Source organism: Haematobia irritans, chromosome 4 (assembly GCF_050003625.1).
Source record: "Haematobia irritans isolate KBUSLIRL chromosome 4, ASM5000362v1, whole genome shotgun sequence".
Classification (NCBI taxonomy): Eukaryota; Metazoa; Arthropoda; class Insecta; order Diptera; family Muscidae; genus Haematobia; species Haematobia irritans.
Genome location: NC_134400.1, coordinates 190,495,114 through 190,510,114, shown reverse-complemented (window position 1 = coordinate 190,510,114; position 15,001 = coordinate 190,495,114). Strand labels below are relative to the sequence as shown.

The following is a 15,001-nucleotide window of genomic DNA, read 5'->3' as shown; positions in this document are numbered from 1 at the left end:
ATCGGTTTATATCGGGGCTATATATAATTATGGACCGATTTCGACCAATTTTTACATGGGTATTTGAGGCCATATAAAGGGTGATTTGTTAAGAGCTTGATAACTTTTTTTAAAAAAAAAACGCATAAAATTTGCAAAATCTCATCGGTTCTTTATTTGAAACGTTAGATTGGTCCATGACATTTACTTTTTGAAGATAATTTCATTTAAATGTTGACCGCGGCTGCGTCTTAGGTGGTCCATTCGGAAAGTCCAATTTTGGGCAACTTTTTCGAGCATTTCGGCCGGAATAGCCCGAATTTCTTTGGAAATGTTGTCTTCCAAAGCTGGAATAGTTGCTGGCTTATTTCTGTAGACTTTAGACTTGACGTAGCCCCACAAAAAATAGTCTAAAGGCGTCAAATCGCATGATCTTGGTGGCCAACTTACCGGTCCATTTCTTGAGATGAATTGTTCTCCGAAGTTTTCCCTCAAAATGGCCATAGAATCGCGAGCTGTGTGGCATGTAGCGCCATCTTGTTGAAACCACATGTCAACCAAGTTCAGTTCTTCCATTTTTGGCAACAAAAAGTTTGTTAGCATCGAACGATAGCGATCGCCATTCACCGTAACGTTGCGTCCAACAGCATCTTTGAAAAAATACGGTCCAATGATTCCACCAGCGTACAAACCACACCAAACAGTGAATTTTTCGGGATGCATGGGCAGTTCTTGAACGGCTTCTGGTTGCTCTTCACTCCAAATGCGGCAATTTTGCTTATTTACGTAGCCATTCAACCAGAAATGAGCCTCATCGCTGAACAAAATTTGTCGATAAAAAAGCGGATTTTCTGCCAACTTTTCTAGGGCCCATTCACTGAAAATTCGACGTTGTGGCTCGTTAGTAAGTCTATTCATGACGAAATGTCAAAGCATACTGAGCATCTTTCTCTTTGACACCATGTCTGAAATCCCACGTGATCTGTCAAATACTAATGCATGAAAATCCTAACCTCAAAAGAATCACCCTTTATTAAAACCACGTACCAAATATCAAGTGAATCAGATGAATTTTGGTCTTCCAAGAGGCTCCGGAGGTCAAATCTGGTGATCGGTATATATGGGGGCTATATATAATTATTGACCGATTTGGACCACGTTTTGCATAGTTGTTAGAGACCATATACTAACACCATGCAACAAATTTCAGCCGGATCGGATGCAATTTGTTTCTCTTAGAAGCTCCGAAAACCAAAGCGGGGGATCGGTTTATATGGGGGCTATATATAATTATTGACCGATTTGGACCACGTTTTGCATAGTTGTTAGAGACCATATACTAACACCATGTACCAAATTTCAGCCGGTTTCTCTTAGAAGCTCCGAAAACCAAAGCGGGGGATCGGTTTATATGGGGGCTACATATAATTATGAACCGATGTGGTCAAATTTTTACATGGTTGTTAGGTTAGGTTAGGTGGCAGCCCGAAGTATCAGGCTCACTTAGACTGTTCAGTCTATTGTGATACCACATTGGTGAACTTCTCTCTTATCACTGAGTGCTGCCTGATTCGATGTTAAGCTCAATGACAAGGGACCTTCTTTTTATAGCCGAGTCCGAACGCCGTTCCACATTCCAGTGAAACCACTTAGAGAAGCTTTGAAACCCTCAGAAATGTCACCAGCATTACTGAGGTGGGATAATCCACCGCTGAAAAACTTTTTGGTGTTCGGTCGAAGCAGGAATCGAACCCACGACCTTGTGTATGCAAGGCGGGCATACTAACCATTGCACCACGGTGGTTGTTAGAGACCATATACCAAATTTCAGCCGAATCGGATGAAATTTGCTTCTCTTACAGGGTCTGCCATCCAAATTTGAGGGTGCGTTTATATGGGGGCTATACGTAAAAGTGGACCGATATGGCCCATTTGCAATACCATCCGACCTACTTCAATAACAACTACTTCTGCCAAGTTTCAAGTCGATAGATTGTTTCGTTCGGAAGTTAGCTTGATTTCAAAAACGGACGGACGGACATGCTGAGATTGACTCACAATTTCACCACGACCCAGAATATATATACTTTATGGAGTCTTTACTTTACTTTATGGAGCAATACTTTACTTTATGGAGCAATATTTCGATGTGTTACAAACGGAATGACAAAGTTAATATACCCCCATCCTATGGTGGAGGGTATAAAAAGACCGATTAAATACGTATATAATTCAGTTTGGCAAAATTTTCTATAGAAATAAAATTTTAACAAAATTTTCTATAGAAATAAAATCTTGACAAAATTTTCTATAGTAATAAAATTTGGCAAAATTTTCTATAGAAATAAAATTTTGGTAGATCATTTGTGGGGATCGGCTATATATAAATATAGACCGAAATGGACCAATTTTGGTATGGTTGTTAGCGGCCATATACTAGCGCAATGTACCAAATTTCAACAGGATCGGATGAATTTTGCTCCTCTAAGAGCTTCTGGGGGATCGGTTTAAATGGGGGTTATATATAATTAAGACCGGTATGGACCAGTTTTGGCATGGTTGTTAGACACCATTTGCAAACACCATGTACAAAATTTCAGCCAGATCGGATGAAATTTGCTTCTCTTTCAGGCTCTGCAAGCCAAATCGGGGGATCGGTTTATATGGGGGCTATATATAATTATGTACCGATGTGGACCAATTTTTGCATGGTTGTTAGTATATATTTGGTACATGGTATATTAACACCATGTACCAAATTTCAGCCGGATCGGATGAATTTTGCTCCTCCAAGAGGCTCCGCAAGCCAAATCTGAGCGTCGGTTTATATGGGGGCTATACGTAAAAGTGGTCCGATATGGCCCATTTGCAATACCGTCCGACCTACATCAATAACAACTACTTGTGAGAAGTTTCAAGTCGATAGCTTGTTTCGTTCGGAAGTTAGCGTGATTTCAACAGACGGACGGACGGACATGCTTAGATCTACTCAGAATTTCACCACGACCCAGAATAGAGATGTGCACGTGACACGAAATTGTCGCGACTTACGTAAATTTTTGGTGACACACGCGTGAGTCGTGATTCACACTGACGGCAACGACGTGAGTGTCCGTGAGCGTGATTAACCAACCAAATGTCGTGCGTGAGCGTGAGTCACGAAAATAATATCTTCGTGAGTGTGCGTGAGTAACGAATTTCGGAAAAACACACTCACGAAAATAATTCCGCGCACGAACATAAAATGCTTACGAGTTGAATTCATTTATAATTTTAGTGACACCCGAGGTGTTAAGAGTTTTATAACGCTCTCGATTTTAATCATACTCATGTTTTCAATCAGGTTCTATAGACAAATTATTCATAAAATTATTCGTGAGTCACGAGGTTTTTCGTGAGTCACGATATTTTTCGTGAGTCACGACATTTAAAAGGTTTTCGTGCGTGAGTAAAAATTTTCTTTTCGTGAGCGTGCATGAGCGTCAGTCCTACCAATAAATATCGTGTGTGAGTGTGCGTGAGTAAGATTTCTCCGTCGTGAGTGTGCGTGAGTGTGAGCAAAAATTACTCACGTGCACACCTCTAACCCAGAATATATATACTTTATGGGGTCTTAGAGCAATATTTCGATGTGTTGCTTGTTTTAGTAGGCTACAACGAATAGTGAATATGATTGTCCGGTTTGTTTTCTCTTTAAGGCGCAATGATCACATTTCGGGCAGTGTATTAGAGTTTCTAGGGGTGCCTTTTCCTATGTATATTGAGCATAAGGTTTTGATGTTGTTTTATAGGCTAGTAAATACGGGTTCTCTACCTCTGCTCCGAAGCCGTTTTATTTTTTCAAGGTCAATCAGAAACCCGCAGATAATTTTCCCTCGCTTTAATACGGCTGTTTGTGATCGATCTTTTACAGTGCGTGTCGCTAGAATCTGGAATCATCTTCCGATTCATTTAAGAAAGTTTTCTTATTCTACTAAGGAATTTTCTCGAAGACATTTTCTTCATTTAAAAGATAGTATTCAATGATAAAAATCATTTCTTTTTCTAGTCATCAATAATGGACCATAATTTCACATATTTTGTTTATTTCTTTATTGTTGTAGGCTGGGGAGCCAAGGTCTTGTCTTCTTTCTTCTTTTTTTTTAATTAAAAAAAAAATTTAAATTTATATATATTTTTTATGTTAATTCTAATATTTTTATTATATATTTATTTATTAGCTTAATTTTTATTAAATTCTTTTAGATTTTTTTTTTAATATTTTTTCTTAATAAACCTGTTATTGTAGTTAGTTTATTACCGCATAAATCTGTAATATATTGTTAATTAGGTTTGGCTTTGTGTATATTACTTTGGAGAATAATAAATGAAATAAATGAAAATGAATGACAAAGTTAGTATACCCCCCATCTTATGGTGGATGGATGGATAAAAAGCGCAATGAAAATGCCAGAAAGCTTTGTGCTTTTTTTGAAAAGGCACTAAAAAGGCTGGTATAAAAAGCACAATGAAAATTCCAGAAAGCTTTGTGTTTTTTTTTTCTTCAAAAGGCACTAAAATGGCAATTTGGTGCTATTTGGAAATCAAAAAGCACTAAAGTTGATGCTAAAAGCACCAAATTGGCATCACTGATGCAAACCATCATCGGCCAACACAATTGTTGAGAAAGGCCGAATATAGAGAAACAAAATGGAATATGGAACAAAATAAAATACATTTCTTTCGTGTCAGGTTGCATGAGCTTATGGGTGAGTGTGTGCGTGTGTGTCTATTTTGTGTGCGGTTTTTTTATGAAGCAGAATCAACTGCTCACCGTTGTTTTTTTAAGTTTTTAGTCGTATTTATGTTGCGTTAACGTGTATATCGAGGTGGTCGTAAAGCGGTTTAAAACGAAAAAAACAAATTTGAAACATTTGAGAAAAGTGTTTAAAAAAGAAAATTATTAAAGGAAATTGTTAATTATATAGCAATTTGTTAGTGACAAAAGTTCATTGAGTGACAAATTTGTGTATGTATATGTGTGTTTAATTAAATAGAAGAAGAAGAAGTAGTGGGAGAATAACAAAACAAAATGAATGAAGCATTCCCCCCATACGCAAAAATTACAAGCAGGTGAATGCAAAAATGTCAAAGTTTATGGGGCCATTGCTATTTCGGGTCTGTGTTTTACGACTACCATTGTGTCAAGTGTCAATTGTTAACTGTCATGGTAGGCAGATGTGAATACAGGATAATCCCACCGGTATTGGTATTTTATCAAAGAAAATCTTCAAATTCAAATACAAGTGAAAAGAAAATAATTATACCTTCTAATTACTCGAAGACAAAAAAATTTAATTGTCAAAACAAACAAAAAATCGAATAAGAAAATTCCAGTATACACCCGTGTGTTTCATAACAGAAAAAGTATTGCATTTCCTCTCCCTTTTGTGGTCCTTGTAAAAAAAACAGTATAACAACAATGAATTGTGACAACAACATAGCAACAACAACAGCACCAGTGTTAAATGCATCTTCAACAACAACGTTCATGTCTCTGCCAACGTCCTCCCCATCATCCTTGCTGCAATCACATAACCACAGACCAGATGTTTTGTGCGCCAACGCATTAGGATCCCCATCTTCCTCTTCTTCCTCATTTGCAACAACGTCTATACTCATATCGTCTACAACAACAACTCTGGCCCATAACAAAAATGAAGAAGAAGAAGAAGTAGCACAACAACAAACAATTGATTGGCCTCCATGTACTTCGTTAACAATACCAGTGGTCGAAGGTCCCTTAATGGCGGTTGAGGCATCCTCTACAGAATCCCATTTGGATGAATGCCCAAGTAATATTAATGCCATGACCATGGCTTCATTGCCGCCATTAGAACATCAAGAGCCATCACAATCTGGACACCATCTGGTCAATGTGATTAGCCCGAATATGTCAACAGTTTTTGATGATGGCCAAGCGTGTTACAATGATTTGGATACGTCCCTTGCAAATTCCCAAGGAAGCTCTCCCCATGGTAATTCACCGTATAACTCCTGTGGATCTCCCACCTCACATGGCAATTCTCACCATCATCATCATCATCAGCAGGTTAGCAAAAAACCTTGTACATTGGATTTTTATGCAAGCAGTGGCTCCCAATCGAAATGGTATTTACCACCAACTGTGAATGGCTCATCATCATCATCATCAGATGTTATAAAAATTAATATTACGTCGGATATGGACACCTGTCTAATGACAGTTTCTATGGCCAGTATAGCTGAACCGGAATCTTCAGTAGTCACCCCACCTTCAGAATCCCAGACAGCTGGGCAGAATATTGCCGATATGTTGGCGTATGATAAAAGGTAAGTATTCAGTTAAAAGGGTGGAGAGAGAGAGAGAGAGTTTATCTCAGGAAAGTTTAGTGGAGAGAAGGTATATTGAGATTGTACTTACAATTAAGACCTCACAGACGGCCAGATTTTTTCGAGAGAGTTTCACAAAATTTCGAAATTATATCCCCAAAAAATCCCCAACTATAATATTTTTCCACATGAAAAATCCCCAAAGGAAAATTCATATAATTATTTTATATGTATGTACATTTTATTCTATAAAAAAAGAAAAGTAATCTCACGTTATCGATATCTTTAATAAATTTCCGAGTTTTATTCTGAAACTTATATAATCCACCATGTTCTGGTTTATCACCGTGAGTCACGAAAATTTTCGTGATTCACGACAATTTCTTGTCACGTGCACACCTCTAATATATAACCACAAGTAATAATGGAAGTTGGGCCTTCTTCAAATTTGTTCCATAAATATGAAGCTGCGATGGTAAATAAGAACGCGGTTTAGCCTATAAGCCTTATTGTACTTCGCTTTTACACTTCCTACAACAAATTTAATACTATGTGATTGAAGGTAGAACTATCCCCAGAAAAATCCCCAAATCTCGACGTTATCCCCAGATAAATCCTCAATGTTAAAAAAACCCCAAACCAAGAGAAAAAATCCCCTAAGCTGACAACACCGGAAAACTGTGGAAAATCTCTGATTAATTTCCGCTATGAGTCACCCTATTATCCTTCAAGAGTCACCCTTCTACAATAATTAGGCTACGTTATATATTAGCTTCACTCGAAAACCCGATAATTTTTGATAATTATCGCAAAGTCGCAAAAGAGAGCTAGAGAGAGAGAAAGACTACATTTGACAGTTATCAGATAGAGAAATTGCAAGTTTTTTGCTAGAGATTTTTCCCCAGTAAAACCATAGCATACCAAAGATTGAAATTGCAGTACTTGTAGTACTTACTTGGTCAGTACCGTACCCCCCGTCAGTACACCCGCGAATGATTTAGTACTTTTTGTGTAGACATTTTTGAGCCGATATCAGATTTATGGTACAATAGTTTTGACAAAATATTTTAATATTTTGAGAATATCTTTACAAACTTATTTGCTACGAGTCCTTTAAAAATTTGGCAAGACAGACAAGTTCATGCGGGAAGAAAATCTCAATTGTTTTTGTCGAAGAAATCATGTGATTCTATATTACGCTTCCACATGAACACTTTCTAGATAATAAGTTATCGATCGCGAACTTACATAACCATTACAGTCACGGTTGAAACGTGAGACAAAAATTATCTACCAACATTTGAAAATCTTACCGAAAACTACCAAAAAAATATGATTTTTCAAAAATTTATTTCTTCAGAAATTTTTGTCAAAATTTTATTTCTACAGAAAATTTTATCACAATTTTATTTCTATAGAAAATTTTGTCAAAATTCTATTTCTATAGAAAATTTTGTAAAAATTTTATTTCTATAGAAAATTTTGTCAAAATTTTATTTCTATAGAAAATTTTGTCAAAATTGTATTTCTATCGAAATTTTTTTCAAAATTTTATTTCTATAGAAAATTTTGTCAACATTTTATTTCTATAGAAAAATTTTGTCAAAATTTTATTTCTATAGAAAATTTTGTCAAAATTGTATTTCTATAGAAAAATTTGTCAAAATTTTATTTCTATAGAAAACTTTGTCAACATTTTATTTCTATAGAAAATTTTGTCAAAATTTTATTTCTATAGAAAAATTTGTCAAAATTTTATTTCTATAGAAAACTTTGTCAAAATTTTATTTCTATAGAAAATTTGGCAAAATTTTATTTCTATACAAAAGTATTTCAAAATTTTATTTCTATAGAAAATTTTGTCAAAATTTTATTTCTATAGAAAATTTTGTCAAAATTTTATTTCTATAGAAAATTTTGTCAAAATTTTATTTCTACAGAAAATTTTATCAAAATTTTATTTTATAGAAAATTTTGTCAAAATTTTATTTCTATAGAAAATTTTGTCAAAATTTTATTTCTATAGAAAATTTTGTCAAAAGTTTATTTCTATAGAAAATTTTGTCAAAATTTTATTTCTATAGAAAATTCTGTCAAAATTTTATTTCTATAGAAAATTTTGTCAAAATTTTATTTCTATAAAAATTTTGTCAAAATTTTATTTCTATAGAAAATTTTGTCAAAATTTTATTTCTATAGAAAATTTTGTCAAAATTTTATTTCTATAGAAAATTTTGTCAAAATTTTATTTCTATAGAAAATTTTGTCAAATTTTTAATTCTATAAAAATTTTATTTCTTAGAAAATTTTGTCAAAATTTTATTTCTATAGAAAATTTTGTCAAAATTTTTATTTCTATAGAAAATTTTGTCAAAATTTTATTTTTATAGAAAATTTTGTCAAAATTTTTCTAAATTTTATTTTTATAGAAAATTTTGCCAAAATTTTATTTCTATAGAAAATTTTGTCAACATTTTATTTCTATCAAAAATTTTGTCAAAATTTTATTTTGACAAAATTCTAGCAAATGTTTGTCAAAATTTTATTTCTATAGAATATTTTGTCAATATTTTATATCTATACAAAAATTTCTTAAAATTTTATTTCTATAGAAAATTTTGTCAAAATTTTATTTCTATAGAAAATTTTGTCAAAATTTTATTTCTATAGAAAATTTTGTCAAAAATTTATTTCTATACCAAAATTTCTTAAAATTTTATTTCTATAGAACATTTTATGAAAATTTTATTTCTATAGAAAATTTTGTCAATATTTTATTTCTATTGAAAATTTTATCAAAATTTTAATTTTGAGTGTTTCAAAGCTTCTTAAAGTGGTTTCACTGCAATGTGAAACGACGTTCGGACTTGGCTATAAAAAGAGGTATCTTGTCATTGAGCTAAACATAGAATGGGACATGTAAGGTAAAATAAAATCACATTTCTCTCGATTACCAGTAGCTCCTCGTTTTTCCAAGCCATAACTATATTGAGACTCTCAAATACATTTTGCAATATCCCTTCATATCAAACTTTTATTATAAAAATAGATTTTTGTTACACAATTTTTATTTTTGCAATAAAAGAAGTAATTTTATTATTAAGAAAGTGGCCAAATAAAGGGTTTGTTTCTGTTAAATACAGTATCTTTTCATCGGCTCGTGGACACCTAAAAATGTGCTATATAAATGTACTGTTTGGCTGTTTGCGGTGCTTTTTTAGAGTTAGTCTTTATGAGACAATATGTACTGTTCTTCCAAACAAATTTCCTTACAACGAAAAACAAATGGCAACCGATATTTGTTTGTCTAAAATTTCACTTGGGAGGAACGAATTAGTTTTTTTTTGTCTAGGAAAATCTAAATTCGCTTTCTTATCTACATTTATCCTTTTTTGATAAAATAAATTACAATACGAATTATATAAATATATACCTAAGTCCTTCTTTCCAATTATGTACCCATATATCTTAGTTACATTTCATACTGCAACTTTGTTAATTAATGGCTGTAAAATTGATTTATTAAATTATATGAAATATATGACATTTTTATTATTATAATTGTTAAATAATCGCTGCAACTTACAATCACATAATTTACACATTTACATTTGACATGTATACAAACATTCTTTCGACTTTGTCGATGAAATCAATTTAGAAAATTGTTATGCATACTAAGCCAGTCCCAATAGATATATAAACCATTCGCTATGCTTACTTAATCCAATTTGTTTATTGTCCATATGCCACATTTAATGTAAGAGCCTACATTCATATCTATGTGAGCTCTATAATATATTGTAATAATTATTGTTTATGGGAAATGTAGACAAAAATTCCAATATTGATTTATAATTATGGAATTAAATGTGTGATAACTTCTACAACATAATTCTTGTATTCCACCGTAGCGAATAGAAAAGTAATTTGGGAGCATCCCCTATTTAAGTATTTGGAATATAACCGGCAAAAAAACTTGCTCCCAGTCATCAACACAATATTATATTTTTTAAAATTTGATAAAAATTTTATCAAAATTTTTATCAAATTTTTATCAAAATTTAATTTCTATAGAAAATTTTTATCAAAATTTTATTTCTATAGAAATTTTTTTTCAAAATTTTATTTCGATAGAAAATTTTTTCAAAATTTTATTTCTATAGAAAATTTTTTCAACATTTTATTTCTATAGACAATTTTGTCAAAATTTTATTTTTATAGAAAATTTTTATCAAAATTTTATTTGTATAGCAAATTTTGTCAAAATTTTATTTCTATAGAAAATTTTGTCAAAATTTTATTTCTATAGGAAATTTGTCAAAATTTTATTTCTATAGAAAATTTTGTCAAAATTTTATTTCTATACCAAATTTTATTTCAATAGAAATTTTTGTCAAAATTTTATTTTAATAGAAATTTTTGTCAAAATTTTATTTTAATAGAAAATTTTGTCAAAATTTTATTTCTATAGAGAATTTTGTCAAAATTTTATTTCTATAGAAAATTTTTATCAAAATTTTATTTCTATAGAAAATTTTGTCAAAATTTGTTTTCTATAGAAAATTTTGTCAAAATTTTATTTCTATAAAAAATTTTTATCAAAATTTTATTTCTATAGAAAATTTTGTCAAAATTTTATTTCTATACAAAATTTTATTTCAATAGAAATTTTTGTCAAAATTTTATTTTAATAGAAACTTTTGTCAAAATTTTATTTCTATAGAAAATTTTGTCAAAATTTTATTTTAATAGAAAATTTTGTCAAAATGTTATTTCTATAGAAAATTTTTATCAAAATTTTATCTATAGAAATTTTTTTCAAAATTTTATTTCTATAAAAAATTTTGTCAAAATTTTATTTCTAAAGAAAATTTTTATCAAAATTTTATTTGTATAGCAAATTTTGTCAAAATTTTATTTCTATAGAAAATTTTGTCAAAATTTTATTTCTAAAGAAAATTTTGTCAAAATTTTACTTCTTTAGAAAATTTTGTCAAAATTTTATTTCTATAGAAAATTTTTATTTCTATAGAAAATTTTATCTAAATTATATTTTTAAATGCATATATCATCTGTGATGTGCATTTAGACTGATTGTCTGTACGAAGTACATGTACTATGTATTTAAAACAAAACGACTGAACGAAAACAACAAAAGCAAAATTATATTTCTATAGAAAATTTTGTCAAAATTTTATTTCAATAGAAATTTTTATCACAATTTTATTTCTGAAGAAAATTTTGTCAAAATTTTATTTCTAAAGAAAATGTTTATCAAAATTTTATTTCTGAAGAAAATTTTTATCAAACTTTTATTTCTAAAGAAAATTATTATCAAAATTTTATTTCTAAAGAAAATTTTGTCAAAATTGGTTTTCTATAAAAAAAATTTGTCAAAATTTTATTTCTATAGAAACTTTTTATCAAAATTTTATTTCAATAGAAAATTTTGTCAAAATTTTATTTCAATAGAAAATTGTGTCAAAATTTTATTTCAATAGAAAATTTTTATTAAAATTTTATTTCTATAGAAAATTTTTATCAAAATTTTATGTCTATAGAAAATTTTTTAAAAATTTTATTTCTATAGAAAATTTTGTCAAAATTTTATTTCAATAGAAAATTTTGTCAAAATTTTTTTTCAATAGAAAATTTTGTCAAAATTTGGTTTTAATAGGAAATTTTGTCAAATTTTTTTTCTATAGACAATTTTGTCAAAATTTTATTTCAATAGAAAATTTTGTCAAAATTGTATTTCTATAGAAAATACTTGTCAAAATTTTATTTCTAAAGAAAATTTTTATCAAAATTTTATTTCTATAGAAAATTTTGTCCAAATTTTATTTCTATAGAAAATTTTGTCAAAATTTTATTTCTATAGAAAATGTCAAAATTTTATTTCTATAGAAAATTTTGTCAAAATTTTATTTCTATAGAAAATTTTTTCAAAATTTTATTTGTATTGAAAATGTTGTCAAAATTTTATTTCTATAAGAAATTTTTATCAAAATTTTATTTCTATAGAAAATTTTGCCAAAATTGTATTTCTATAGAAAATTTTGTCAAAATTTTATATCTATAGAAAATTTTTTCAAAATTTTATTTCTATAGAAAAATTTTTCAACATTTTATTTCTATACCAAAATTTCTTAAAATTTTATTTCTATTGAAAATTTTATTTCTATAGAAAATTTTGTCAATATTTTATTTCTATAGAAAAATTTTGTCAAAAGTTTATTTCTATAGAAAATTTTGCTGGTCCCACTAATTCCTATGTTTGTCTCACTTTCACGATAGGTCACATGACTATCTGGCAATATCTGTTGGCGTACAACATCAATGGTTTCCGGAACAAGAACTGCCCAGTAACAAAAATGGAAGTTGTTCGACAAACATTTCTTTTAAAGTACAACCCGGGAACGCCCATCGATTTTCGCACTTCCACTGCAGTCCTTTTGGACATGTATTAAAATTCAGAATACGCAATTCAATATACACAGATCTTCCAAATGTGCTTTTTCATCGGCTACAAATGAATTTAAAATTTAGCAAAAAATGTCAAATTGGTTTACAATGCATTAAAATTTCACATTTAATTCTGTTAAGTATTTGGTCACAAATATTTTACTGTACTGTACACTTCCCTCTCTTTATATTTGTAGTACCAAAATTTGTTGAGGTACTTATGTTCAACAATTACGTCTTGTAATTGTTTGAAGATATTAGAGACATGACTCCCCCCGCCCATATTGCTCACCCTTGGCATTGTTGATCCTATTTACTGGCCATGGGTCGTAGCTATTCAATCGATCATTATTTTGTGGTCGAGTGGCAAAAGTTGATTTCTGCAATCCATTAAATCAATAAAAATAAAAATTACCACATAGGAATGGAGAATTAGCTGTGAAATGTGGATCTATCCAAAGTGAAGTGTTCCATGGATGATGAGGTTCAGAGTCGTGATTGGTTAAGGGTGGTTAGCATTTCAAGGAAATTAATTAAACAGTAAATGGTTCTTGCTTACACAACAATGACTAATCGTATCCTAGAGAAGTTAATTTTTTGTGTATCGCAAGAGGAAGAAAATAAAATTGTGAAAAAATTATAATTTGCCAAGAATTGAAGGGAATTGTGATGTATGAAATATCTGAACGCGTGATACAAGTTTCAAGTAGAATATATATTCTGTATGTCATCCTCTACCCAGGATGACATAGACAAAGCGGCAGATTATGTAGGAGTCATGGCCAGAGTTCCCAGTATTTTTCGGGCTCTTGTCCGAAAATTCGAAAATTTTTGAAAACAATTCTATAGAAATACAATTTTCACAAAATTTTCTACAGAAATAAAATTTTCACAAAATGTTGTACACAAATTAAATTTTGACAAAATTTTCTATAGAAATAAAATTTTGACAAAATTTGCTATAGAAATAAAATTTTCACAAAATTTTCTACAGAAATAAATTTTTTACAAAATTTTCTACAGAAATAAAAATTTTATAAAATTTTCTACAGAAATAAAAGTTTTACAAAATTTTCTATAGAAATAAAATTTTGTCAAAATTTTCTATAGAAATAAAATTTTGACAAAATTTTCTATAGAAATAAAATGTTGACAACATTTTTAATAGAAATAACATTTTGATAAAATTTTCTATTAAAATGTTGACAAAATTTTCTATAGAAATAGAATTTTGACAAAATTTTTTATAGAAATAAAATTTTAACAAAATTTTCTAGGGAAATAAAATTTTGACAAAATTTTCTATAGAAATAAAATTTTGACAAAATTTTCTATAGAAATAAAATTTTGACAAAATTTTCTATAGAAATAAAATTTTGACAAAATTTTCTAAGAAATAAAATTTTGACAAAATTTTCTATAGAAATAAAATTTTGACAAAATTTTCTATAGAAATAAAATTTTGACAAAATTTTCTATTGAAATAAAATTTTGAGAAAATTTTCTATAGAAATACAATTTTGACAAAATTTTCTATAGAAATAAAATTTTAACAAATTTTTCAATAGAAATAAAATTTTGATAAAATTTTCTATAAAAATTTTGACAAAATTTTCTAAGCAATAAGATTTTGACAAAAGTTTCTATAGCAATAAAAGTTTGACAAAATTTTCTATAGCAATAAAAGTTTGACAAAATTTTCTATAGAAATAAAATTTTGACAAAATTTTCTATAGAAATAAAATTTTGACAAAATTTTCTATAGAAATAAAATTTTAACAAAATTTTCTATAGAAATAAAATTTTAACAAAATTTTCTATGGCAATAAAATTTTGACAAAATTTTCTATAGAAATAAAATTTTGACAAAATTTTCTATAGAAATAAAATTTTAACAAAATTTTCTATAGAAATAAAATTGTGACAAAATTTTCTATAGAAATAAAATTGTGATAAAATTTTGACAAAATTTTCTATAAAAATTTTAACAAATTTTTTATAGCAATAAACTTTTTACAAAATTTTCTATAGAAATAAAATTTTCACAAAATTTTCTATAGAAATAACATTTTCACAAAATTTTCTATATAAATAAAATTTTAACAAAATTTTCTATAGAAATAAAATGTTGAAAAAATTTTCTATAGAAATAAAATTTTGACAAAATTTTCTATAGAAATAAAGTTTTAACAAATTTTCTATA

The 15,001-nt window shown here is 28.8% G+C and overlaps 1 protein-coding gene across 2 annotated transcripts in view; it reads left to right on the top strand.

Moving 5' to 3' along the window:
• RhoGEF3 (Rho guanine nucleotide exchange factor 3) overlaps window positions 1–15,001 on the top strand; it is a 710,057-nt gene that overhangs the window by 376,377 nt on the left and 318,679 nt on the right. The window contains exon 1 of one of the 2 annotated variants that reach the window (XM_075305342.1): window positions 4,761–6,330. The exons of the other annotated variant lie outside the window; for it this stretch is intronic. Within the exon in view, the coding sequence (XP_075161457.1) occupies window positions 5,441–6,330 (890 nt within the window). The 5' untranslated portion in view covers window positions 4,761–5,440. Of the gene's footprint in view, window positions 1–4,760; window positions 6,331–15,001 lie in introns of those variants that run through there. 2 annotated transcript variants of the gene reach the window in all.